Source organism: Myotis daubentonii, chromosome 7 (assembly GCF_963259705.1).
Source record: "Myotis daubentonii chromosome 7, mMyoDau2.1, whole genome shotgun sequence".
Taxonomy (NCBI): domain Eukaryota; kingdom Metazoa; phylum Chordata; class Mammalia; order Chiroptera; family Vespertilionidae; genus Myotis; species Myotis daubentonii.
Genome location: NC_081846.1, coordinates 47,366,709 through 47,394,530, shown reverse-complemented (window position 1 = coordinate 47,394,530; position 27,822 = coordinate 47,366,709). Strand labels below are relative to the sequence as shown.

General features: G+C 37.1%; 1 protein-coding gene across 7 annotated transcripts; it reads left to right on the top strand.

Moving 5' to 3' along the window:
* On the top strand, window positions 1-26,545 carry ERICH2 (glutamate rich 2). 7 transcript variants are annotated; one of them, XM_059704139.1, is made up of 12 exons: window positions 1-313; window positions 6,937-6,972; window positions 8,184-8,214; window positions 8,424-8,472; window positions 8,700-8,736; window positions 9,048-9,161; window positions 13,989-14,137; window positions 17,222-17,406; window positions 23,013-23,070; window positions 24,912-24,983; window positions 25,600-25,727; window positions 26,251-26,545. In XM_059704139.1, exons 1-11 carry the CDS (start codon window positions 117-119, stop codon window positions 25,719-25,721), a joined length of 1,050 nt encoding a protein of 349 aa, XP_059560122.1. In that variant the 5' UTR covers window positions 1-116; the 3' UTR covers window positions 25,722-25,727; window positions 26,251-26,545. The 7 variants fall into 7 exon arrangements, with proteins under 7 accessions (XP_059560122.1, XP_059560121.1, XP_059560124.1 ...); XM_059704138.1 differs by having other exon boundaries at window positions 26,017-26,545; XM_059704141.1 differs by lacking the exon at window positions 6,937-6,972 and having other exon boundaries at window positions 26,017-26,545.
* The last annotated feature ends 1,277 nt before the right edge of the window (window positions 26,546-27,822 follow it).

The following is a 27,822-nucleotide window of genomic DNA, read 5'->3' as shown; positions in this document are numbered from 1 at the left end:
CCCGGGACTCCAGCCGCAAGTGGTATCGTCTCCATGGCGACGAGTCGTCCACAGCTCGCTGCTCCGAAACCCGAGCGAACCTCTAGCTGGGCCGGCCTTCGGCGACTGCCTTTCAGATGATCCGCTTGCGAGGGCCCCAAGCGGGTAAGAGGCGCCGCGGCAACTGCGGGTCTCCCTCTCCCGGCCCCCGCGTGCAGCCGGACTCCCCTCTCACCTCGGACCACCCGGGCCCGGCGCCTGGCTCCGCCAACTTTTGTACACCCTCCAGGTTTGGGCTGTGCGGCCCCACGGCTGCCAGGCGGCACGCGAGAAGGTAGGACCCGCTCGCACGGCTGGAGGCGCCTCTCTGGCCGCAGTGGCCCCGGAGGCAGGACGTTAGTGTCCGGAGAGTGAGCGATGGCGGCGCTGCCCCGCGGGCACACACGCCGCCAGCTCCGGCCTGCGGACTCCCGCCTGCCAGCCCCCTCCTCCCCTCCCGCCCCCGTGACAAGTGCTCCGTTTCATCTCAAGGCTTCCGCTACTTCCTTTGGTCCTCTACTAAAATTTTATCCTTATTTATTTAGATATTTATTTATTTATTATTTATTTGTTTTTGGAAACTGCTTAATGGCCAATAGGAGCAAGCACTCACTGCTACGGTTAAGACGTCATTACTCTCTAGACATAACTTGCGCAGCCAAAAAGTTTCGGTGGAACTTGGACGAATTATTTAACGCCCGCGGGCTTTCTTTTCATCTTTCGTAAAATGAGGGGCTTGGACAAGGGATCACTTGTAAGGTTCCGTCTTCAGCCTTGACATGACATCGACCTGAGATTTCTGTCTGGTCTTAGTGAGGTCTTTCTGACTGCTGCCTTAAACTGTTCTACCCTGCGCCCGGCGGCATTTAAATTAACACATGGATGAGTCTGTTCTTATCCCAGAAGTTATTGTGGTTTTTTAAATAAGTCTGAAAAAGACACTGAAAATGTTTTTTATTTATATATTTGTTTCATTCTCCTGAAAACCAAATACAATGTTCCCCAAATCCACCTTGTTATTTTTATTTTTTGCTAATTGAAGTTTTGTGTTTTTTAATCTCAGGGAAACAACACTGCTCTTTAAGTGTTAAGAGTTTACCAGAGTTGAATTGCAACACCTTTGTAGCAATTCCACTGCTGCACTCCAGAATTCAGAGCTTCCTGCTTACCACCTTGGAGCTGGGTTATCAGTGCTTTTCCCCCTCCTTTGCCCCATCCAGTCTCAGTTGTGCACTTAGATCTGTCTTCCCTAAGTCAGAGTTCACCTTCAGGACTGTCCCTGACAGGCTGTGGGTAATAATAATAATAGTAACTGGAGGAGGAGTTGTAACTAATTATAATTACAGGTGCCACTAATACTTATTATTATTTATATTAACCCTCATAATTCTATGAGGTAGGTAGTATTTTTATACTCATTTTACAGTTGAGGAAAGTGAATCATAGAGAAGTTAAGGAACTTTGCTCAAGGACACACAATTTGCTGGGATTTGAACATAGGCAGTCTGACTCCAGAGGCTGGGCACTGAATTATGTTGTAAACAAAAAATAGAAAACTTATATGTAGTCACTTTTAAATATGAATGTGAGCAACAGATGATCATTGACGCCATTTTATACACAGTTGAGCTCTGCAATGAAATAATGTCCTTTTATGTTTCCTCATTAAGCTCTTCTGGGACGGAGGATGGTGCTTAATCAGCTCTGCGTCTCCTTCTCACCACATTGGCAAATCCTGGACATGTAGCTATTTAGTAATTCATTCCTTGCCTAGTAGAGTACAAGATAGCTTATAAAAACAAATACCACAAAAGGGTAAAATAATTGCACAAGTGGGATGAAGAAAAGATGTCTTCCAATATTACAAGAAAAACCTAAAATACGGATTTTGTGAAATCTGAATTTTTAATGTTGGTGACTCATTTCATAAAAGTTTTTTTTTTGTTTAACCTGTAGAATCCAAATAAAACCTATTTGGCCTTAATAGCTGCTGTGAACACTTACTTAGAGGAGGTGGAGGTGTTTTACATTCTCTTTTTGCTACTAAGTCTTTATTGCCCAGTGTGCATATCTGAAATGTGAAATGAACACATTTCAAGTGCTCGGTAGCCACTAGTGGCTACCATATTGGACAGTGAAGCTAGTTTAATACATTCTTTTCTTTTGCTTTCTTGTTTCCTTTCTTCCCATTCCATTCATTCAACAAATACTTATTGAGCACCAGGTTACATGACATGTAGTGCACTAGACACTAGAGGTTTTTTTTTTAAAGGTCGACTGAGATAATCTGTTCTATATAGCAACAAACAAATACAAAAACCTATCTAAACTAATTGGGACCTTGACTGGGGTTGTTTATTGTTGACAGTCAACTTTTCCTTAACATCTGGAACTATCACATATAACTCGAGAATTTCTGGGAGCCCTGTACCATGTGCAGAAAATCTGGAGAGAGAGAGAGAGAGTCCTACCCACATGCAGGGAGAAGCTGAAATGAACAAGGGAAAGTGCCAACCTACACCCCTTGAACACAGTTGTATCCATTGTGTCCTGACTTCCACATAGCTTGGGTATTCAACTCTTGGATTCTGGGAGCCAATGCCTTTTTCTCCCCATCTCCCCTCTTCCCCCTTTCTCCTTCCTCTCCCTCTGTCTCCTAAACTACCTAGAGCAGGGTTTCTGCAACTTAGACAAATATAGCTAAGAAGACAAAAACTAAGCCCTTTCTTTTAGAAATGAGCACTTCCATTCTGTCTCGGGTTTACCCTCAACAGAATTTCAAAGGCTTGACTTGATTTGCTTTCCGTTACCTACCGATTAAAGCCCAAAATTCTTAGCACATGGCAATTAATGACTTTTAAAATGTGCTTCATGTACATTTTTTATTTCATCTATTGATATTCTTTAACACAGTGCTGGATTTCTCTTCCCCTTTTGTTGACTACTTGGTCTTGACTTGGTTGATTAAATAAATGCCAGCTTTATCAGTGAAACCTGACTCAGTCTGTCTTCCCATAACAGGTAGAATTCATCACTTCTCCCTCTGTGCTCCCTCAGGTTACCTAAATTCTAATATGTAGCTCTTATTACATGGTATCAGGTGTGTCAGCCTACTTTTGTTTCAAGAAGTAGGAGCCATATTTGTCAAGGTCTCTTTTGGCTTCAGATGTTAAAAGTCAGCTCCAGCTTATTTCGGCAAAAAGAGAAATTAATTGGCCTGTGGTAAAGACAGAGGTTGAACTGGAAGCAGGGACTCAAACATCATTCATTCTTTCTCCTCTCTCTTCTCTCTCTCTCCTCTCTCCTCTCCTCTTCTTCTCTCTCTCTCTCTCTCTCTCTCTCTCTCTCTCTCTCTCTCTCTCTCTGTACTCTTCTTATCCCTGATTATCTTTTGGACCTTCTGCTTCACTCTCAGGCCACTTTTTTCCCTAAAGGCTAGAACCATGCCTACTGGGAGCTCTAGATTCATATTCTTCTACCTCTATCTCAGAGAAAAGTTGTGATGAGCTTAGCTTGGATCATAGGCTCACCCCTTGGTCCTGTTACTGTTAGCTTATGAATTACTATGATTGCTGTGTCTTAGGACAGTACCTACTCTTATATTCAGATGGGCTGGATCTTTTAACCACATAAGGAGGAAGAGGCTATCAGTAGACAATACTGTATTCTAGGGATACTAAAAGAAATTATACCTGAAAGAATATAGCAAATCCAGAGAACAGGCCTCAAGCTTGATTCTGTTACTGGAAAGTTGTTCCGGGACTGCTCTGTTTATTAGACTTTCTCTTCCTTTATCTTTCCAATTCTGCCTCCACTGCTTGCTGACCCCCTTGGATGTCCCCAGCCGATCCTGTTCAGGCAGTGTGGAAATAAGGGATTTAATTGATCCTGTTCAGGCAGTGTGGAAAAGTACATCAGAGCTTCTTAGAGGGAAGGATTTAGTACACTACTTTGAAGTTTGGTCTGTCCCATATATATAGGTCTGTCCCCTATAATATTATGAGCTTCTTTTGTATCCCCAGGGCTTATCACAGGTATATATGACATATAGTAGCTGCTCATCAAAGGTTTGTCTCAAATAGACATTGACTGTAACATGAAAGTTGGTACCTGTCATCACTGTTGTTCCCATTACCACTGGGACTGTTGAAAGACATCAGGAGAGTTTTCCCACATTCCAAAAGCCAGAAGGTGCACTTGGTAGAAACTCAAATGGCTTATTAAATGAATGTTGTGATGTTAACATTAACCGTAACCAATAGTAATGAATATACAAGTGTGCACCTGTATACCGTTCTTTCTAGATACCATGACCCCTGTTTGAACAGATACCACTGGGTAAGAAGAGAATTGAAGTAGCACCTGGTTCACATGCCTGTAAGAGAGGGATAAACATAGAGATGCAAATGGTATTGCAAATTTTAAATTGTATTTTTTAAAATAGATAATACATTTATTTTTTTCCAAGTTCAAGAGGTACTAATGCACCTAAAGTAAAGAATTCCTACCCCAGTCCTGCAGCCCTCCCCAGAGTCAGCCAATATTATCATTTCTTTTCTGAAAGCATTTCCTTTCAGAGATATTTTGGATATTGATAGTTATTTGAAAAATATATATTACCTGTACAGTGGCTGCACCTCATTCTGCTCAGCCTGTCACGGCTGCTTTACCTTTACCTGTGTTTTTACTCTGCTTTTTTCCTGGAGTCAATGAACTTTCTAAACAAGTATCATTATTTTGGGGCTAGTGTGATTTTTAAATTAATTAATTAAAAGTCTTCAGAGTTAGCCGAAACCGGTTTGGCTCAGTGGATAGAGCATCGGCTTGCGGACTGAGAGGTCCCAGGTTCGATTCCAGTCAGGGGCATGTACCTGGGTTGCGGGCACATCTCCAGTGGGAGATGTGCAGGAGGCAGCTGATCGATGTTTCTCTCTCATCGATGTTTCTAACTCTCTATCTCTCTCCCTTCCTCTCTGTAAAAAATCAATTAAAAAAAAAAAAAAAGTCTTCAGAGTTAATCTGCTTGTCTCAATGACAGCAAAGCCTCCCTTTTGCTTCCCTAAGCAATCTTAACCAGCCCCATAGAACATCTTCCCAGTTTTCCCTTTAGATACAACATTGAGTAGTTTCTTCAGTCCCTCCAATGTGCCCTGCACTGTGATACACACTTTATGTGTATGTTCCCCCCCACGTCCCACGTGGTTCAGGGTTCAGGATCTGGAGGAGGGGCTGCACGCAAATGAAAGAGATGAGACAAGAGATCATTTGGAAATATTGGGGGGCCAGGCGGGCAAGCCCAACTCAAGGGGAAAGACTTCCACCAGTGCCCAGGCCTCGCCAGCCTTTTATTCAATTTTGGATACACATAAAGACCTTAGTCAGGCAGGCAATTGCGGTAGCAGACAGACCATCTTAAAGGCCAGTAAATATTAGAAGGACTTACTCTGAGACTATTTGATCAGGAAATAACTTGAGCCCCCATTTGTCTGGACTAGATAATCGGTGTATAACTCTGTCCCTTGCCATGGGTTCAAGGTTCACCAGCGTTCTGGGATCCTTGTTTGCACCTCTCTGATAGTGAAGACAATGGGTGGCTTCCTGCAACTTTACCCAGATCATCCTATATAATCCTTATAATGATCCAGTGAAGTTGGCACCATTGTGAGCCCCATTTCACAGACGGAAGAATTGAGACCTGGAGAAGTGAAGTAACTTACTCAAGCTTACATGACACATGGCAGAACTGGGATGTGAATTCAGTCTCTGTCACTCAAGAGCCCAACTCTTGAGTATTATTCTGAACCCTAGGAATTAAATTTTATGAAAGGAGATTAAAGGGACACTTCCTAGGTAATGTTAAAGTCAGACCTAGGAGAGCCTGCATTTCCGTCAAGAAATAGGATCTGCCCACCCTACCTATGTTTTTCTGTTACCAGGTGAAAATGGGAGAAGAATTATATGCACTGATGTCTCCATCCAGGTAAAAGGTTGGACGGTAGCAATCCATAAAGATTCTGGAGCTAGAAAGGAGAGGAGGACTCTAAACATAATCCTACCCAGGCAGACTATGGCAACACAGGATTGTGGAAATCTGTGGAGTAGAAGTATTTCTCAGGAGAAGCCATCCCAGATTTCTTTTGTTAAGGCCTTATTTGGTTCATTGTATTGTTTCAAGTTCTGAGCTCTGTCTACTACCCTAGAGAATTAGGAGGAAAATCTTTCATTTATTCTAGAGTTTAGTCTTCTACGACTGTTTTCCCCCAAAAGATGCCCTGCTTTTCTGGTGTACTTTAGCTCTCTGTGAGCTTCTCAGAGGGATAATCTATACTAATAAAAGGGTAATATGCTAATTAGACTGGGAGACCTTCCAGACGCCCTTCTGGACAAAGCCATGGTGGCGAGGCTGAGGCAGAGGAGTTAGGGGCAATCAGGCCAGGAGGGGAGGGCAGTTGGGGATGATCAGGCCAGCGGGTGTGGGGGGGCAGTTGGGCGTGAGCAGGCCGGCAGGGGGGGGCAGTTGGGGGCAATCAGGCTGGCAAGGGGGGGCAGTTGGAGACAAGAAGGCTGGCTTGGGGGGGCAGTTTGGGGGCGAGCAAGCCAGCAGGCAGGTGAGCGGTTAGGAGCCAGCAGTCCCGGATTGCGAGAGGGATATCCAAGAGGTCCCAGATTGGAAAGGGTGCAGGCCAGGTTGACGGACACCCCCCCCCCCCAACACCATACACGAATTTCGTGCACCGGGCCACTAGTCAAATTAATAACAATGTCTGGCTTGGTTAGGGTTGCCTGGAAAACAAAGCTCGAGGCAAAAGTTTACATACTACTGATGTATTCAGGAGTACAGATCAGTGTGAGGGAGCTGGATTTAAAAAGAGAAAAACTTAATGCAAAATAATGAAGCTTTTCTTTTATTGTCCACAGATCTGGCCCTACACTTTGTATTCCAGAAATCCCTAGGTATGTACTACTAATAATAATTTGAGAAGTCTGACTTAGGATCTAGGGACAAGTGAATTGTTTCCTATGAAAAGTTTAGGTGTGTCCTCTCTCAAACATAAAAAACTGTATGAGCTGATTTTTCTCCCTGCAATTAGAATGAAATTTATGCAAGTACATAAAGGGCTAACTTGTAGGAAAATCAGTCTACAGAGGGTAACTTAGGAAAGGTAAAACTTCACAGAAAAAACATTTTAACTTATAAGTGTTAATAAACATAAGGGAATTTATAAGGTAAGAATTACTTGTCTAGAGAAAAATCAAAGGTTAATTTCTAAATGTTTTTATTGAAATAATATTTTATTAGAAATGCAATATCTTCTTCTGGCTTATATGCTCTCTATAAAGGTGTTTTTCATAATATGGATGAACTAAAATCTGGCAGGCAGTTTGGCTCACGTTTTGTTGAAGTGGAGGAGACAAAAGCTGGTGTAAATATGAGCCAAGATGAATTTAATAATTTGTAGGGTCAGCTCAGTAGGAAAGGTGAATCCTTAAATCTGCTATTGATTGTATTTGTATCTAGATCTAGAGACCGTGTGTGTGTGTGTGTGTGTGTGTGTGTGTTATTTTTAATCCTCACCCAAGGATATTTTTCCCATTGAGTTTTAGAGAGAGTGGAATAGAGAAGGACAGACAGAGAGAAATATCGATGTGAGAGAAACACATTGATTGGTTGCCTCCTGCACAAGCTCTGACCAAGGCCTGGGCCAGGGAGGAACCTGCAACTGAGGTATGTGCCATTGAAGGATGTGCCCTTGACCAGAATCGAACCTGGAACCCTTCAGTCCGCAGGCCAACACTCTACCCACTGAGCCAAACCAGCTAGGGCTAGAGACCAGGCTTTATAAAACCAAATAGTAACAGAGTTAGTGGCTTATTTAATCCATCACTTTTCTAACATGCAAAATTATTGCTATAACTCTTTTTGCATAGACTCCAAGGTAAAAGGGGACAAAGGGTTAATTTCTATATACTTTTTTTTTAAATTTAATTTCATCATCCAGAAAATGAGGTTTTCCAGTTAGGATGGAAATAATCTATACCAAATACAAAAAACAACATACATATTTAATACTTTACTGACAAACTGAGTTCTGCATTCTATTTTATTTTTGAGTCTAAATTTATACAATTGTTCACTTATGAAATAAATATTTTGGTTTTTGCAGGAATTATCTAGATAAGACAGATGCTGTAAAGGTAAGAGTACACAAGCTTTTTAAGGACACTTTACTAGTAGTTCTATTTTACCATCAACATATAGTTTTTTAAATAATTGCTTTAGAATAAAGTTACCTTTTAGCCTAAATAACAGAAATGTTTATATAAGACTATGAATAAATCACTTCAAATACAGCAAATGAAAATAATAATGATAATGCTAGCTTTTATTTCTGCTTCTATTTTAGGCTCCAAAATATAGACAGAATGGCAAGTTGCTGGTGGTTGCTCCAAAGGGTAAGTGATTTATTACTTAAAAAAGAATATGTTTAAATAACATTTTGTCTTAAATATTAAGAAGATAATTTACTGGAATGGTTGAGTCTGATTGAAAGACTTAGCAATTAATCCTTTATTATATTGCCTGTCATTCAAAAAATGCCTAAATATTTGCCAGTCAGGAATTTCTGTTAGGAACATCACTATTGATAAAATACTGAGGGTGTTTTTTTCTTCTCTTTCAGAAAAAGTGATGATTGAACCAAATGAAACAATGTCAGAGTAAGAAAATGTCTCTGATTGTGCCACTGATCTATCACATGCCTATTGAGCAATTAGAATTAGATAATACAATCATTTGTCACCCAATTAAATTTGAAAGGCCAGAAGTACATGGATTAGCACTTTGGCTTTGGCTTCAGTCAAAGCAATTGTTACTAGATAAAAGGACATTTAAAATGAAACATGAATTTTCATAAAATTGTAGAGATATAGATAATATTCACTTTTTTTAAATGCTTAAATGCCAAGGATTCTGTACTTACGAAATTCTCATTGCTCATTTCTTTTTCTTCTTTGTTTTTTTTTTCTAGAGAGACTGGAAGAGAGGGGGAGAGACAGAAAGAGAAGGACACATCGATTGATTGCCTCCCCCATGCACTCCGACCAGGGCAGGGACCAGGGCAGGCATGGAGTCTGCAACCGAGGTATGTGCTCTTGACCTTGACTGGAATCGAACCTGTGACAACTTCAGTCTGCAGGCCAGTGCTCTATCCACTGGGCAAAACCAGCTAGGGCCTCATTGCTCATTTCTATTTCCCTTTGATACTTGCTCATTTCTTTCAGAATATCTCTTTAAATGAATATTTATAAACAGATTTTTTATTTACTATGAGATGATTCATTACTAGTAAATAAGGAAAATACATTAATACCCCAAGTAGATGAAGAGATTAGTGATAAAAAGAGTCATAGTTCAGTTTAAACTTAGTAGCTAAAGATTAAGTAGCTGATTCTGCTCATTTATCAAAGCCCTTCCTGATATGTTCATCTGCTACCACCTGAAAAAAATATTCTATCATTTAGTCTATAAAAAATTACATTTTGAAAGCTGATCATAAAACACATTTATAGAGATCAATTATTGACAGGTTTGTAAGCACCATTCTGGTGGGATTCTATTCAAATTAATATTATTTTGACTTATTGTGAATATTTTGGCTGGGAAAAATTTCATATAATGCAATATGTATTTTAACTTCATACTATCAAACCTAAAAATTAAAATTAGATTCCACCTTTGCTTTGTTGTAAATTATATATTAAATACATATTCTTATATTAAAGGGAGAGTAATGTATAGTAGATCAATGATGAGAATCTATATACTTCAGATTAAACATTATAGACAACCAGAAAAAATAAATGCTCTGATATATATATATATATATATATATATATATATATATATATATATATCCTACTAGAGGCCCAGTGCACGAATTTGTGCACAGGTGGGATCCGGCCAGCCCACCTCAATAGGAGCTGATTGGGGCCAGGCTGGGGGTGAGGGGAGAGATGCAGGAGTTTGGCTGGCCGGCCCCACCCCTGATGGGGCCGGGGGCGGCGATCAGGGGCCGGGCCAGCCAGGGGGGAGGGGATTCAGAAGGTTGGAGCAATGTTTATTGGGGCCTCAATTGGGCTGGTTGGCCGGCACAATGCACGTCTCATAGTGACCAGTCATTCCGGTCGTTCCATCATTCCCTTTGCTTGGCTTTTATTTTTTACTTTTTAAAATATATTTTTATTGATTTCGGAGAGGAAGGGAAAGGGAGAGAGAGATAGAAACATCAGTGATGAGAGAGAATCATTGACTGGCTGCCTCCTGCACACCCCCTACTGGGGATCGAGCCCGCAACCCAGGCATGTGCCCCTGACTGGAATCGAACCCAGGACCCTTCAGTCCACAGGCGGACGTTCTATCCACGGAGCCAAACCGGCTAGGGCTCTCTTGGCTTTTATACTAGTGTATCTAGATTACATCATCGAAAACATTTAAATTAAAAAGTCTAAGACAATTTTAGTAGTCTTTGAGGGAAATATAACTTCCAATAATAGTAATAGAAGTTAATAGGTCATTAATGAAAATAAATTGTTTTGTCTACTGTGAGCCCTGTGTTCTGAGACTGTGATAAGCAATGTTAGAATTGGATTGGGAGTGATCCACACCCTGAAATAGTTATACCCCAGGGATAAATCAAAGGCAGCCAGGGCCAAAATAGAAAAGTAGAGTGCCTACTTTTTCCCTTGACCTCATTAATAATTGCATCAGCTCATCAAACTGTTTTTTGAAAGGGTAAGATGAGAACATTTCCTTAAATTTGCTTGCAGAGAAGAGTTTAGGTTTGGTTTGGTAGTTTGAAGTGGATAGTTAGTGTAGCCATTAAGCTTCACCATTGTGTGGCGTTGTCACTTCAGGTTCCTTACCCAGAGTTGAAGGCAAACAGGATCAGTCCTGGAAAAAAATTGAGCAAGAAAATAGAAAATCGTGTGGGAACTAGTGTGGGAACCTTTGTTTGGGAACTAGTGTGACTGAACTGCAAAGCTGATGAATTTTCTCAGCGTAGCTTCAGATTCCACTTTCCAACCCCTACTGGCTCGGTAGTCTGGCTGGCAAGTGGAATTTGCCATAAGATCCTATCTAGCTTGGGTTAGAGGAAAATAAGAACTTTTCTTTCCCCACCAGTTCTTTGCCTTAATCTGGTTGATTCTTCATGGAGCCGCAAGGACTTTATAAACCATGAATATCAAACTCTGCACATAAAACTCACATTTATCATTTCCTTTTTTCCCCATAGACCCATGTGAGAGATTTTGTCCACTCAACAAATTGCACTTAATTTACAAACTTTTCAGTAGTAAAGGTAAAATATATCTTTAATGCTGAACAAAGTTTTATAGGTCTTGGACCTTTGATCTGTTGGGTTTTTTGGTCAAGCTTCTGAGCATACTTAAAGATGTGAGGGGGAAATGGCTGAAGCAGACCCACTGCACTCAATGCTCTGAGCTGAAAACACTATATATCTGTTATTCCATAATTACATGTTTTATCTTTTCTAAAATGAATAAGTTATTTTTTAGTTCCCATTTTTACACTTTAAGGACAAGACCAGGAATTGGCCAGCAAACCTTATATGTCAGCAACACAAGTTTCTCTAAATATAACTAAGATATTCTTAGAAAAGTAAGTTTTAATTAATTTTAGGCCCATTTTTGACAAATTATAAATCATTTTAAAACAAAGTTTAAAATATAAACTTCCTGAAAAAATTTGTTAATTCCAATAGAAATTTGGGGTCATTCCATAAATATGCCCAGTGCTCTTAAAAAGCAATTCTAAAACCTGGATTATTTATCCTTTAGCATAAATACCCTCCAGTGAGATATCTAACTTGACTAACTCTCCAACCTTAGCAGATACTAAATTAAATATCTTCCATTTCCAAAGGATATTACATAAAGTAAAAATTTGAATCTTTCCTTAATTATAATTGTATTTAAATAACACATCTTTTAGAGTATACTGGTTATCTACATTTTTTAGTGGTTAGAGGCATTGTTACCATAAATAACATCACTTTAGCAAATGAAAATCAATAGATTACAGTTGAAGAGGAGATTGGCCTTTGGGCCTTTGAGTCTTTAAAACTGCATATGAGAAAGACTACAGAAAATGAGCAGAAAGGTAATTCATACTTTATTGTTAAAATGAGGATTTGGCACCAATTCTCATATGTATTTTTATGGCATGTTAATGCTTCCAAATAGTAATATCCCATTTATTACATTGAATATGTTGGCTTTCTCCATGTGTCACTAATACTATTTAAAAAGCAAGTACCCAAAACTATACTAGCTAAATTTTCTTGGTCAATTATAAGTAACATATTTCATATTTAAAATATGTACACATATTTTCATCATAGTTTAACATCTTTTATAATTGATGGCATCTTAAACTTGACAACGTTTTTTGTGTTTTTTTATTCTTAAAAATGGTAGTCTAATAAATATATGGTATTTTGGATCCAACAAAATACTATAATTTGTCAGGGGGGGAGGTAGGCAGTTAAGGCCTTTTACCTAGATTAGTTATTAGAGCAAATAAATTCTAGTAATCACTTGTAATGACCTTTGGTATTATAATGAGATCACCATGCTAGAAATTGAATGTTTAAGTGACTTCTCAACTTTTCACATGTAGAGTTTCTTCTTAGATGTTTTCTTTTGCAATAGAAAATTGAGGGCAGAGACAGATAAATGTAAATAATTTTTGCTGTGCATTTTTTTGTTTGTTTTTTAATTTTTATTGATTTTAGAGAGGAAGGGTGATGGATAGAGAGAAACATCAATGATGAGAGATAATCATTGACTGGCTGCATCCTGCATGCCCCCAACTGGGGGCATGCAACCCGATATGTATCCTTGACTGGAATCAAACCCAGGACCTTCAGTCCACAGGCCAATACTCTATCCACTGAGCAAGACCAGCTAGGGCTGCTGTGTATTTTGTGTTACCAGGGAGAGGACTTACTTTAGCAGCATGTACTGGGGAAGTGAAGATTCCATTCCATCCCATTGTATTAAGAATATAACAAGCTATTTAGCCTCTTTGCTAAATCACTGTACAAGACCACTAACTTAACTACAGTACTAATGTTCTGGATTCTCATTTCAATGGGGATAAAATAGCCACCATAACTTGGGGGGGGGGTAATACTTTATATCTTTTTATATCTTTCCATGCAAACTAAAAGTTTAATTTTTAAACTTGGTAAAGGAGACACATTAAAAGAATCTTAAAACTATGGAAAACAGACTTGGGGTCATTTTTCCACCGGTCTGGGTGCCTGTCTTTGTAAACAGAGTGCACCACACATGAATCCTCTGTCTCAGTGCATTGTTTACTGACATGAGGTTTCAGGCTTAGAGGCTAAGAGAGAACCCATTTTATTTCAGCTACTTACTGAAAAAGCAGGCTACTTTATATTAGGACCAAGATTAACATTAGTGTTGCACTCTTTCCATACTGTAGCATTTAGCAATGGTAAGAATGGATTTACAACATTTAAAAAAGGCTAGTATTCCTTAAATAGTTTTTTTTTGTCCTATATATAACAAATATATATATATATATATATAATGTGCCAAAGACACACGTACTGATTGCTTATATGCTCTGTGTTAAAGAATACTGAAAACATTCTAAGAATCATTACACAATGGCAAATGCCAAGCAGAAATAGAATTTTAATCACCAGTAAAAATTATTTTTAATGCTTTCCCACAAAGAAGATACTGCATTTTAGCTATTTAGTTTATTATTAGTATATTATACTGTGTGCTTATATTAAATAAGTGTGTGTGTGTGTGTGTGTGTGTGTGTGTGTGTGTGTGTGTGTGTGTACCCAAATAAAGCCTTAAACATAATTTTGACCTAGGAAAGTATTTTGATTGTCTACTTTAACATTTAGGAAGAAAGTCTCTTCAAAAAATATTGAAAATAAGGTCTTTTTAAAGAATACTGAAAATAGAGTATCTTCAAAGAGTATTGAACATAAAGATACAGAAACAAATCTACAGTCAAAGCTATGGTCAACTTCCTTCTTAAAAGAAAGCACAGGTAATAACAATTGGTTTTGGGTTTTTTTTTTAGATCAACTGTTGCTTCTAATTAGCCTTCTTTCACCATGACCTTTGGGATGTTGACAACTCTATAGGTCTGGGGAGGATCATGGGAATTGGTACTTTTTCAAATTGATGTAACATATAATTCTGATATGCAGTCAGGTGTAGGATCCATGGAAAAATATTATATGAAATGATAGTAATAGAGTATTAAATTTTAGAATGAATTAAAATACCTAATGAAAGCAAACAAGTTCCATTCATTCAACGATGGTTTATTGAGTGCTGGTCACTGCTTTAGAAGCTGTGGATACAATAGTTAGCAAATAGGCAAGGTCCTTGCCCTTATGAAGTTTACATTCTAGTGGGAGATAGCCAACTATTAAAAATCAATAAACAATATAAAACAAATACAAACAAAAAAGCAATACAATGTCAGGTTGTGATGTATGTTACAATGTTAATAAATGGCCCCTGGGAGAGGACTACCTTAGATCTAGGGGTCAGGAAACCTCTCTCATGAAGCTCAGTGTGTGTTTGTGAATTAACTGAGGTGAGACAGTTCCTGTGACATCACACAGCCTTGAATTCCCTATTCTGATCTTTCCCTGATGACATCAGTGTGATGAGTCAATGAACAGGCTGGATACACACTGGGAGATCAGAGTGGCTGTGAGCTGATGGACACCATAAAGGACACAGAATCAGGTAGCCAAGCCACCCTACTCTTGGAAAGACTTTTTTAGTTTGTGTTCTCTAACATTGTTTTCTCTTAAGCTCTCTTAGATTTCCTCATTTTCTCCTTTCTATACAAGTGTTTCTATGTTATTTAGAGTAGCTCCAAAAGGCATCTTACAAGACTTCCCAGATATTCAAAATCTGACAAGAAAGGAATGATGTAGCACAAGTTAGTGTGAAACAGAGAGATATCCATAGAGCCAAAGGAGTCCTATAAGCTCACTCAATAGTGTTTCCCAAAGAGATACGTTTAGGAAACACATAGTAAACTTTTTTAAAAAATTACTTTAATAGTAGTATATTTTCATGTGTGTTGGGAAAAATAACAATATAAGATGTGGTTAATAATATGGCCCTAGCCAGTTTGGCTCAGTGGATAGAGCCTGCAGACTGAAGAGTCCTGGGTTTGATTCTGGTCAAGGGCACATGCCAGATTCCAGGCTCAAACCCCAGTAGGGGGTGTGCAGGAGGCAGCCAATCAATGATTCTCTCTCATTGATGGTTCTATCTTTCCCTCTCCCTTCCTCTCTGAAATCAATAAAAATATATTTAAAAAAAATAATAATAATAATAATAATAATAATAATATGTACTCTGGAGTCTAATTGACTCCCAGATCTACCATTTGATTAGCAGTGTGAAGCTGGGCAGGTTATCTAACCTCTCTGTCCCTCAGTTTCATCTATGCATGAAATAAATGTAAAACCTCTTTGGGTTGAGAGAAAATGAGTTAATATATGTAGTGTTTAGAAGAGTAATTGGATATAATGTGTTAGGATTATTATATGTTACTTTTATTAATCCATCAGTTTCATGGATGATATTTATGATCTAACAAAGTATATGTTAAAAAAGTACATTCAAAGGAGAATATTAGTACAGGATATATATATATATATATATATATATATATATATATATATATATATATATATATATATATATAAATGGATGAAGATAGTATAAGAATTACTGAAGTTTGGAAAGTGTTTCAATAGTTTGTACCATAGAGATTTTACCTCTTAAATATTTCTCTTATCTATCACTTACGCTCCATCCCTACTTTACCAGTTCCGTCATGTCTCTTATCTTGATTTTTAAAAGACAACTCTAATCTCACCCCTTACTCTTTATTTTTGTCTTCCCTCAAATACACTTTTTACCGTGCTCTCCAAGTTTTCCCTCAGAAGTGCAAAATTGATCATACTTGTTTCCTTACATAAAATCTTTCATTAGTAGCCCCTTCATTCTTAAGATAGTCCCCAAGGCTTCTGGTCTAAAAGACTCTCCATTATCCATCTAGCCCCTACCTACACTTCCAGACACATCTGTCACCATTTCAGCCTTAACCTTGACCCTTAAGCAGCACCAGAGTGATTATAGTCCACACACATTCTTGCTTCTGTATTGGCTTATGTTGTCCCCTCTCCCGGGAAAAACTGATCCACTCAGAGTGGACGGCTCCTGACCACTCCCCAGACTGGGGTGTGGCACCCCTTTGTTCTCCCATTCCCCTAGCACACATCTTCATCACTGTTCTTCCATACTCCTTTATAATTCTCCATATGTTTCTGACTCTCCAGTTAGAGTTTTTGCAAGTACTCTCAGATCAGGGACCATTCATTTTTGTGAAACTGGGACTCAGCATAGTGCCAGGCACTAAATGGGTAGTCACTCAGTGGTGCTTAGTTTTAATTGTAGGGTTATCTATGTTTGACTTAACATTAAGGAAAATCATTAATAATGTTATGTAACCTCTGGTTATATCTAGAATATTCCACGTGTGTTTCTTCCGTGTGTGTGTGTGTGTGTGTGTGTGTGTGAGAGAGAGAGAGAGAGAGAGAGAGAGAGAGAGAGAGAGAGAACTTTATTCTCAAGTAACCAAGGAGTGACATGACCTAAGAAGGACTATTTGCTTCTCAGCCTCTCCATCCTTACTTTTACTCTCAAGCTCTTTATTTTGTATTTACCATCTATAAGAATAATTTAAGAAATATGTTTCTGGAGGTAGAATAGCATTAACTTCTTTTTCCTTGAAATTATATTCTTTATAAACAAAAAATATTTTCGATTTATTAAAATTTCAAGCACCAAACAGTTAACATTAGCATCAACTCATTGTTATAGATTTGGGTTTTTTCCTCTTTCATTTGGCAGTTTTATTACCTGTTTTGAAAATGGAAACCAGTGCTGTTTAGTCAAGAAAAAATAAAACACACAAAACTCCAGAACAGAAAGCCATATAGGCAACATGTACGCTTGTTACATTGTCATTTAGGAGTAAGCATTTAAAATTTTTAACTTTTTAATATTTATTGATTAATTATGTATGTTATTTTAGGTGAGGTGGGCAAAAATGAAGTCATTGCAAAGCAGGCGGAAAATAATGAAAATTGCCTTCAGGTTATTGATGATAAATTGTCCGAGTCAACAAAAGATGATGGTGAAGATGACACCAGTGACAAAAGTAATGAAGACAGTGGCCCAAAAAAGGACACTCGTGCCCCATTAGAGTTAATGGCAGAAGTAAGCTTTACTTGTGCATTATAATTTAAGAATCTTAAAAATATTAAAATAACTAAATATTATATAGCCTTGAGGATTTAAAAAATAGTAAAAAGATCCTTGCCATGTACAGATGCTTACCTGGCTACTCATCTCTCTTACAACCTTCACCAAAGGAGCGGTGAGAGAAGATTCTAGAATTGACTGACAGTATTCTGGTAAAAGGAGCAGGAATAAGAGTAGATTTGGTATAAAACTCTTCTAGCACTGTTTAGAGGAATGCTTTATACATAAAGCATGGGCACCATGCTAGTTACTGGGAATGTGTAGAAATAAAGACAGGTCTCACCTTTGAGAACTAACATGCACATATTACTTATATAATATAATTTATAATGAAATATGTGCTAGTAGAAGTGTTTATGAAATTCTCTGGGAACAGAGGATTAAGTGAGTAATTAAGAAAAGAAACAGGAGAAATGGGATAAAAGGAAGAGACCTGAATACATCTTAACAACTTAAAGGAAGGAGGAAGAGAAGGGTAAACAAGAGGAGAAGGCATTCCTGACACTGCAAACAGCATATGCAAAGGCATTGAAGCCTGAAATATCACAGGAAAAAAATGTACATTTACTGATAATTCCGTAGAGAACAAAACAATTTTATTTATTGTGGTGTCACAGTCTACCATTACTTAATATTACACAACTTCATGTATATTGTACAAACTTTATAATAGTACATTTTCATGTCCCCTTCTCATCCTTGCTATTATCGTTGTCAAACATTTTATTTCTATATGTGTTATAAGTTCCACATGCATTGTTATTATTTTCATTTTAAAAATGGTCAATTATCTTTTTTCTAAAAATATTTTTATTGATTTCCGAGAGGAAGGTAGAGGGAAAGAGAGATAGAAACATCAATGATGAGAGAGAATCATTGATCAGCTGCCTCCTGCACACTCCCCACCAGGGATCGAGCCCAAAACCCAGGCATGTGCCCTGACTGGGAACTGAGCCATGCTTTCCTGGTCCGTAGGTTGACACCCAACTACTGAACCACACCGGCTGTGCTAAATGGTCAAATATCTTTTAAAGAGATTTCTTAAATTGGAAGATATCTTTTTTCCCCCCCAAATATGTTTTTATTGATTTCAAAGAGAGGGAGAGAGAAACATCAATGAGAGAACTATCCATCAGCTGCCTCTTGCACTCCCCCTAGTGGGCTGGCCATGTATCCTGACCCAGAAATCAAACCAGCAACCTTGTGCATGGGATGATGCTTAACCAAATGGACCACACCTGCAGAGCAGAAGATATATCTTTTTTGGAACCATTTCTGGTGTTCTTTTTTTTTTTCAGTCCACACCTTGGGGATATTTTTTTTCCATTGCTTTTCAGAGAGAGTAGATGGAAAGGAGGGAGAAAGGGAGGAAAGGAGGGAGGGAGAGAGGGAAAGATGTGAGAGACACATCGACTGGTTGCCTCCCACATGCTCCCCAGCCAGGGACAGGGAGTGAATCTGCAACTGAGGTAGGTGCCCTTGACCAGGAGTTGAATCCATAACCCTTCAGTTCACAGTCTGTCGCTCTAACCACTGAGGAACACCAGCCAGGGCCATTTCTGGTGTTCTTTATAGCTTTGTGAGGGTCCAACTCTTCACCTGATATTTTCCTTTTACCTGAAAAAACACACAAAAAAACCCTCTTTCAGTGGGTATGGGTGGGTGGGAGGGAAGAGATCAACCAAAGAACTTGTATGCATATAGGCATAGCCCATTGGCACAGACAATAGGATGGTGAAGGCCTGGGGCAGGGGAAAGATGTGGGCTAGAAGGGATCAATGGAGGAAAAGGAGAACATATATAATACTTTCAATAATAAAGAATTTTTTAAAAAATCTTCCTACAGTATATTTTATAGGACAGTTCTGCTGACAGTGAATTCTTTCAGCTTTTGTTTGTCTGAAACAGTCTTAATTTCACCTTTTTAAAAAGATAGGTTAGTTGGAGAATTCTAGGTTGCCAGGTTATTTCCTATAATTTGAAAGGTTATTCCACTGTCTAATACAGTGGGGCCTTGACTTACGAGTTTAATTTCTTCCGTGATGGAGCTCGTAACTCAAATTACTCGTATGTCAAATCTTAAAGTGAACGAGTGAGACACGTGATGCTGGGCTGATGTTGTGGCGTTCACTGTGAAGTTCGCTGCGCCAACTAGCGGTGGGGTATCTGAAGCTGGCTCATAACCTGAATTTTAGCTCGCAACTCAAAGCAAAAAATCGGCCGAGAGACGGCTCGTATCTCAAAAAACTCGTTAGTCGGGACACTCGTAAGTCAAGGCCCCACTGTACTGCTTTCTGAAAGATGCATAGTTTCAGAAAGATGTCTGTTATGATCGTTATCATTAGTAATCTACATTATAATATGTTATTTTGTTTGTTTTTAATTTTTTTCATCTGTATTATTATTATTGGCAATTTGATTATGATGTGCCTTGATTCTTCTGTTCATTGAGATTCTTGGATCTCTCCGTTTATAGTTTTCACCAGGATTGGAAAATATTCAATTAAATCTTCAAATATTTTTTTCTGACCCCTGCTCTCTTCATCTGGACTATAATTACACCTATGTTAGACCACGAAATATTGTCCCAAGGGTCACTGATGCTCCTTTTTTCCCTCTGTTCTCTATTTCATTTAAGAAATTTTTATTGCTGTCTTCAAATTCATGACCTTTGCAGTTACAATCTGCTGTTAATCCCATCCTTCTTCCCTCCCTCCCTTTCTCTCTCTCTCTAATATATGAGAATATAACATACATTCATTTTAAACATTCTATTTATCATCTCCAGAAGTTTCATTTAAATATTTTGTATCATTTCTCTCCGTATGTTCATATTTTCCTCTACTTTTGAGCATATGGCATATATTTATAAGAGCTACTTTAACATGTTTGTCTACTATGCTATCGTTTTTGTCAATTCTACATCAGTTTCTATTAAGCTTTCTCTGTCTTTTGATAGATAAGGTATAAACTTAAGGTAAAACTTAAGAATAATTCATTCTTCAAATTAACATCATACCCTTATCACATCTAAGAAAGTTATCAATAGTGCTGTAACAAAGTATATTATATTCAAATTGAAACTTCCCAATTTGTCTTTAAAATGACTTTTATAACTGGATTTTTTTCTCTAGTCAGGATTACATCAAAATTCATGTTTTTAGTTTACTTTTTAAGCATTTCTTTATTTTGAATGTCACAAATAATTTAATATACAACCAATTTTTTAAAACCTGTCTTCAGCTTAAGTTTGAAATCTTAAATAACTTTCATGAAAGTCTTTATCCAAATATCCATTGCATGAGTTTCTTAATTTCACTGGCTTTTGAATTATTAAAGAAAATATGTTTATATTCAAAACATAAAATATATCAATGCAAATAAAAAATAGATCAATGTAAAGGAGCCTTTGAAATGGATCCCATGCACCTTTTATTTCTGGAAGCTAATATTATTAATATAACACGTCATTAAATAGACTGGAGTCCGGCCAGCGTGGCTCAGTGGTTGAGCATCAACCTAAGAACCAGGAAGTCACGATTCTCTTCCTGGTCAGAGCACATGCCCAGGTTTCTCAAACCCCAGTGTGGGTGTGCAGGAGGTAGCTGATCAATGATTCTCTCTCATCATTGATATTTCCATCTCTCCCTCTCCCTTCCTCTCTGAAATCAATAAAAATATATTTTAAAAATAAATAAATGCAGATACTGATGTTTAAAAAACTAGACTGGATATTAGTTGATATTAAGAAATTCTTGTTAATTTTGTTTGGTGTGATAGCAATAATGTGATTGGCTTTTTAATCAAAGTGAAGTGAGGTGTTATCTATAAACTACTTTTAAATAGTCTAGGCAGAGGGGGCAAAAGATTATGCAGTGATATTGATAAAGCCAGATTGGTAAAATGTTAATTTTTAAAGGTAAGAATTGGGAGCATATACTTCTTTTACAATTTCCTCTACTTCTGTGTATATTTAAATTTTCCATAAGGATTTAAAAAATATAAACATAATAAAAATAAGTGCAATAACAATTACTTGAAACTAAAAGATATTCTTCTAAGTGACACATGAATTAAACATTTAAACTTATAACATTATAACATTTAAAAATAGTTATAACCATAACACTAAATATTAAAACATTTGAAAAATGCTTGAAATTCAAATGTTTTGATGATAATGATGACTCAAGTGTGACAGTAAATGAACTAAATATTAACACCAAAAACTAGAAAAAGAATAAAATAAACATAAGGAAAAGTACAAAGAAAAGAATTAAAGGAACAAATTAATAATTCAAAGCACAAACCAAATTATTATATCAATTTAAGAGCAAGTTATTGGAAGAAAATGACATAGATCAAACACTAGATATTATAATTAAAATGGAAGAAAACTACAAATAGGAATGAAAATGAACTTCTTAACCTTTTACAAGAATCAATTTTTAAAAATGTAAGACAATTATTGATCTGAATAAATAAGGATTCTGATGAAAATTTTTTATAGAAAGAAGAATTCTGTTTATATTAGGAAAATATAATCTAATACCCATGGAAGAAACTTAGAAAACTGGTAAAGAACTGCCTCTTACAATGGCACCTGGGTATTAACAAATATATGGGAATGTGTGAGAAGTGTTTTTGTTGTTGTTTAGTTGTTTTTTGTATGACTCGATGCTCATGTCTCTTGGAGAGTAAACCTAGTGTATCTACATATGGTTCAGGATGTCACACACAAGCAAGAACAATTATCTAAGTGTAGGCTATTTTTAATGGAAGCAGTTTAAATAACTAATAATAAAATATTAGTTTGGTAAATTACAGCCTAAGTAAGTAAAAAACATATAAGGATGTTTAATTCCATAGGAGAAAATGATCATGATATGTGAACATAAACATGATGTATTTTTAAAAAGTTACTGAACAATTCTAGTTTTTGTAAATATGTGGTCATTTATGGAAACAATATACAGATGTAAAAATAAACATCTCTGGATGGTAGAAATATAGAAGCTTTTTAAGTGGGGACAGAATGAGTATATTTAGCTTTAAAATTTTCTACATACAAAAATGTATTACTTTGTAACAAGAAAAATATTTTAAAAATAGTGAAAGCAAAATGGTATGAGTGCAATACTAAAAAGTAATGAATATACATAATTGTAAATCTTCATTTTTTTACTGAGTATGATCATGTAATTATGGACTAAGTTCACAAGTAAAAGCTGTATCTGAACCAAAAGAATATTAAAGTGATTAATGTCTTCACTATCTTCTCCGGTTTAATCAGTCTATGTATCCTCAAATTGTTCAGTAGTGTATGTATAGTGTGGCTGCAGAAAAGTAGAGGTATCATTCTACATATGTTGCCCTGCCATGAGAAGTCCTTAAATATTCTTAATTGATTAACTGATTACAGACTCACTCCTGGAAAAACATGTATAAATGTTAAAAGCAAAATAGTTAATCATTAATAGAATATTTTCTAGGGAGTATACAATTGACACTTAAATTCTCTCTGAAATTACTTATCTGGAGAATTTCTTAATGTTTTCCAGTTCCTAAGAGCAGAAATGAGCCAAGACTACCATTTGGCTAAAAAATTATGTCAAATGAGTAAGTACAAAATACTTTCTGTTTTCTAATCTTCTCTTTGTTTCTAAATACATTCCATAATATATAAGATGGTTTGATTATCCTAAGTCCAGTGAATTTCCCTGATGGTGTCTCAGTGATTCCTTGACAATAAATTAGGTTGATTGGTATGAGATCAAGTAAAAAAGACTAATTAATTACCACTAATACCATGAAGGTAAATCAAAATCCTTACCTTTATGATAATGGGTAATTGCTGTCAGGTAGTGCAGCAAACCTTATTTATCATGCAATTATTCCACCAATATTTGAGTGCCTACATATGTCAGGCACTGGAAACATAGCAGTCAACAAAACATAATGATCCCACATTTATATCTAGTATCCGGCAGATGATAAAACTCATATAAAGAGTGTGTCATAAATAATAGGTTCTATCTAGGAAAATAAAGTAGGGACGAAGGAATAGAAAGTCCTGGGGGGAGGCAAAGCAGTTTCAAATAGGATGGTCCCGGGAGACCGCATGGAAAGACTTGAAGTTGAGGAACTAGTCATGTGGGTATCTGGAAACAGTGAGTTCCAGGCGGGACTAATAGCAAATGTGCTGAGAGGCAAGTGTGCCTGACAACAACCAGGACCATATAACTGGAGAAAATAAGCAAGGGAAGTGTGATAGGAGATGAAGTCACAGAGGTCATGGGTTAAGGTTGTGCAGATTACATAGCACCTTTTCACAGCTTAGGGTCTTCACTTTTTCTCTGAGTGGGAAACCGTTGGACATTTTTGAGTAGAAGAATATTACCCAGCTTTTTTTTTTCTTTATATCTTTGGTTTTTTGTGGTTTAACTTGACAGTTGTGGTTTTTCTTTGCCTTTATACAACGGGAGGCTTGAGAGGTTTCCTGAGTTTCTTAATTCTGTGGGTTGATGTTTTCATTACCTTTCTTAGCCATTATCTTTTAAAATATCACTTCTACTCTATTCTCTTTCTTTTCTTCCTAGATCTTCAATTATACATAAATTTGAGTTTGTTTTCATAGTGTCCCACATGTATCTTATACTCAGCTTTGTGTTTGTTTTATTTTTTCCCCCCGATTTCTTTTTATTTCTCTGCTTCAGTTTGGATATTTCCTATTGTACTTTAGTTAACTATCCTCTCTTCTGCTGTTAAAACTATTTTATATCACTCTCTGCATTTAAATACATCCATAGTATAATTGTTGGTGTTTATCGCTTTTGTGCATTTTTCCTTACTCTGATTGACAGTTTCAATCTCCTTCTTTTTTTTTTTTTTTTTTTTTTATGGGGGGGGGGGGGGGGACACAACATTAGCAACAAAGAAACAGAATTTCCGGAGGATGAGGCCCAGAAATCTGGATTTTAAAAAGATTCCCAGGTGATACTAATGTGCAGCTAAGGTTGAGAACCACTGATTTAATGTCTTCTTTTTTTTTTTTTTTAGTTTTCTTTTTTTTTTTTTATTGCTTAAAGTATTACAAAGGGTATTACATATGTATCCATTTTATCCCCCCGCCCTAGACAGTCCCCTAGCCTCCCCTATCCCCCAGTGTCTTATGTCCATTGGTTATGCTTATATGCATGCATACAAGTCCTTTAGTTGATCTCTTACCCCCCTACCTCCTGCCCCCCAACCCTCCCCGGCCTTCCCGCTGCAGTTTGACAATCTGTTTGAGGCCGCTCTGCCTCTGTATCTATTATTGTTCAAAAGTTTATAATGGTCTCTATTGTCCATGAATGAGTGAGATCATGTGGTATTTTTCCTTTATTCAATCTCCTTCTGAGGTGCCTGTTTGCTGAAACATTTTGACCATTAGTAACACACACTCTGTTGTCTATTTTCAGTCCTAATCTATGAACCAGAAAATCCTGAGGCCAAGGAGTTCTTAGTACTTATTGAAGAAATGTTGCTGATGGGTAAATTTAAAAATTGAAATTCATTCTTTCTCATAGAACTATGAGCAGTCACTATTTATTTAAAAACCCATTATCCCAGGAGATTGCCAAAGTACATCCTCAGGATGTGGTTAAGAAAAGGCTAATGGTCATCTTGGATGGTTATTGAAACCAGCTTGTCCTTTGTAGATGGTCAAGACGACTTCCTTTTCTCTGTGGGGTGGAACTACCCAAACAAAGTGGGCTTCCTGGGCACAGGCATTTGCACAACAGTCTTCAGAGGGAATAGAACATGTCAATTGCCCCTTGTATTAAAGGGACTATCCCACAATTCCAAGGAAAGCCAGTGCCCTCTGAATTATCCTATTCTGAGGATAAAAGAAATAATAAAAGAAATATTTTATAGATCTGGTTGGAAATTTACTTTCAGTCCACAGACATCGTTATGCCAGTAAGAATATAGTCTTATTTGTACTACTACTTTAACCCTTTATACAGTTAACAAAGTTCAGCTCAGTTCTCATGTCCCCAAAATATACATTTCTTAGTGGAGGGAGAAGCAAGAAGAATTTCAGTTTTTCAAAAGAGTGAAAATGTTAAGAAACATATTAAGTGATTCTCTTCCTTTCTGTGGCAGAGAAAGCTCAAAATCATGAGGAAGATGAGGAAGATAGTGAAGAAGACAGTAGTGGGGAGAGTGAAGGAGAAAGCAGTGAGGAGCCGAGTGAAGAAAGCTCTGATGAATGTGAAGATGGGTGATGAAAGGTGCTACTATGGTTTAATCTTCATATATTTTCATTACTATATAGCATGGAAATATAAAGAAGAAAACTGCATCTTATTCTTCTTTATTTGGTATAGAGGTACTTTAATTTATCCATATTAGTTTGAACTCCTTCCTAATATTAAGGTCTTGATTCAATGCGAGTTACTCAGAGAGGAAAACAACTTATATTTGAAAACACATCGCACTATGTGCCAGGTACTGTTCTACACACACTACTTAATGCAACAAACCCATGAGGTAAGTACTATTGTTATTCCCATTCAGCAGATGAGAAAACTGAGGCACAGAGAGGATGGGTAGCTTGCCCCGGCATCATATACCTATTGAATGGTAGAGCCTGGATTTGTACATGGACATTATAGCTCCAGAATCATACTCTTAGTCTCTCCATGACCACCTCTTTAGGTATTTTTATATCATTTTTCTTATGTTCTTTATAACATATATCAGTACCTGACATTCTTATTTAATCACTTGCCCTTTTTATCTTCTCCCTTCCAGTCAGGAACTGTAACCTCCTGAAGTACGACTTTGTCTTTTTCACCATTGTATTCCTAGCAACTGCACAAGTACCTGGAAAATAATAGGATGTATACACAAAGTGGATGAATCTAGTGAAAATTAATGAAATGTTTATATTCTTTTATGAAACATTTACACAACTATATTACACCTTTGATGTATTAATCTAAATTATTTTGCTGATTCTGTATTCCTCGATAAATTTCTGCCATCTTCAAAATAGGTTGTAAGGTAACTAAGGTAAAAATAAGAAATATATTCCTAAGTAATTTGTTTTCAGTGTGCCAGTCTGATTTGTGGATGTGTATTTTGAATTTTTATTCTTATATCAGATGTTATATCCAAAATGTTTGCAGCATAGTTTATTCTTTGGGCATTTTGTAGCCTGCTAACGTTTAAAAGAAGAACTTCTGCACCATTTTATAGGAGTGACTCAGATAAATGAAGACAGATATGTATAATCCTCTAGTTACATAAGAAGTCAGATAGCACTGGAGGGCTGGCTGACACAGACCTCACAAATGGCTCTTCTTTTTATTTGTGGTGGGGGGTTGTTATTCCTCCCCACTATAGCAAAACCACCATATGTCAATCTGAGATGCTTACCTGAGTATAGAGGTCCTCTTTCCCCACAAGAAGTTCATAAAATACTCTACAACTGAAATTGCAAATTAGTTACATTAATGAGATTTTAGTTTTCTTTTAAAGGAATGTGAAAGTTCTGAGAAAACAACTATCTGAACAGTCAGAATATCACGAGGTTTGCTCATACAGGATACTCATATCCCACTCTTCCTATTCTTCATTCTTCTTGCTCTCCTTAACCAATGTAACTTAGGGTGTTGGCAAAACTTGACATAGGTATGTAGTAATAATAGATAAAAAAATAATCTGCCAAGTATTATTTTATTATTTAACTCACTGTCTTCTCATGATAGTTCTAAGCGCATGCTATTATTATCCCTGTAAGTGATATGAATTGAATTGGGGATGCTTGGAGATATCCAAGAGTAAATGTTAATGGGTATTGGAATTCAGATGAGGAAATTAAGACTTGGAGATGCTAGTTTTTGTCTCAGTATGAGAGATCTAGAGAACCTTGAACACAGCGTTCCATGCTACTTCACACATCACTAAATTCTAGAAACCTTCACATAAGCTAAAGTCTAGAAACTGTTTAATGTTCCAGACTTGTGCCTTCTTTAAAATTTTATAACATGTTACAGTGGTGTAAAAGAACTAAATACCAATGCTCAATTAGTTGGAGCATCATCCTATATACAAAAAAAATTTGTTTTAAATGTGGGTTCCATTCCAGGTTAGGTCACATACCTAGGTTGCAGTTTAATCCCCAGCTGGGGTGCATACAAGAGGTAGTCAATCAATGTTTCCCTCTCACATTGGTGTTTCTCTTCCCCTCCCCCCACCTCCCCAATTCCTCTCTCTCTCTCTCTAAGATCAGTCCTCAGGTGAGGATTAGAATAAAAATTTTAAAAAAACAACCAAATATCCAACAACATGAGAAACCCACTAGATCGCTGCATTTATTAA

What these genes read in the sequence shown, in the direction of transcription:
- ERICH2 (XM_059704139.1), top strand. Translation starts at nt 117, where the DNA reads ATGATCCGCTTGCGAGGGCCCCAAGCGGGTAAGAGGCGCCGCGGCAAC. An exon ending in TGTATTCCAGAAATCCCTAG is followed by an intron (nt 6,973 to 8,183) that starts GTATGTACTACT and finishes TGGTTTTTGCAG; the next exon opens with GAATTATCTAGATAAGACAG. An exon ending in CATTAGAGTTAATGGCAGAA is followed by an intron (nt 17,407 to 23,012) that starts GTAAGCTTTACT and finishes AATGTTTTCCAG; the next exon opens with TTCCTAAGAGCAGAAATGAG.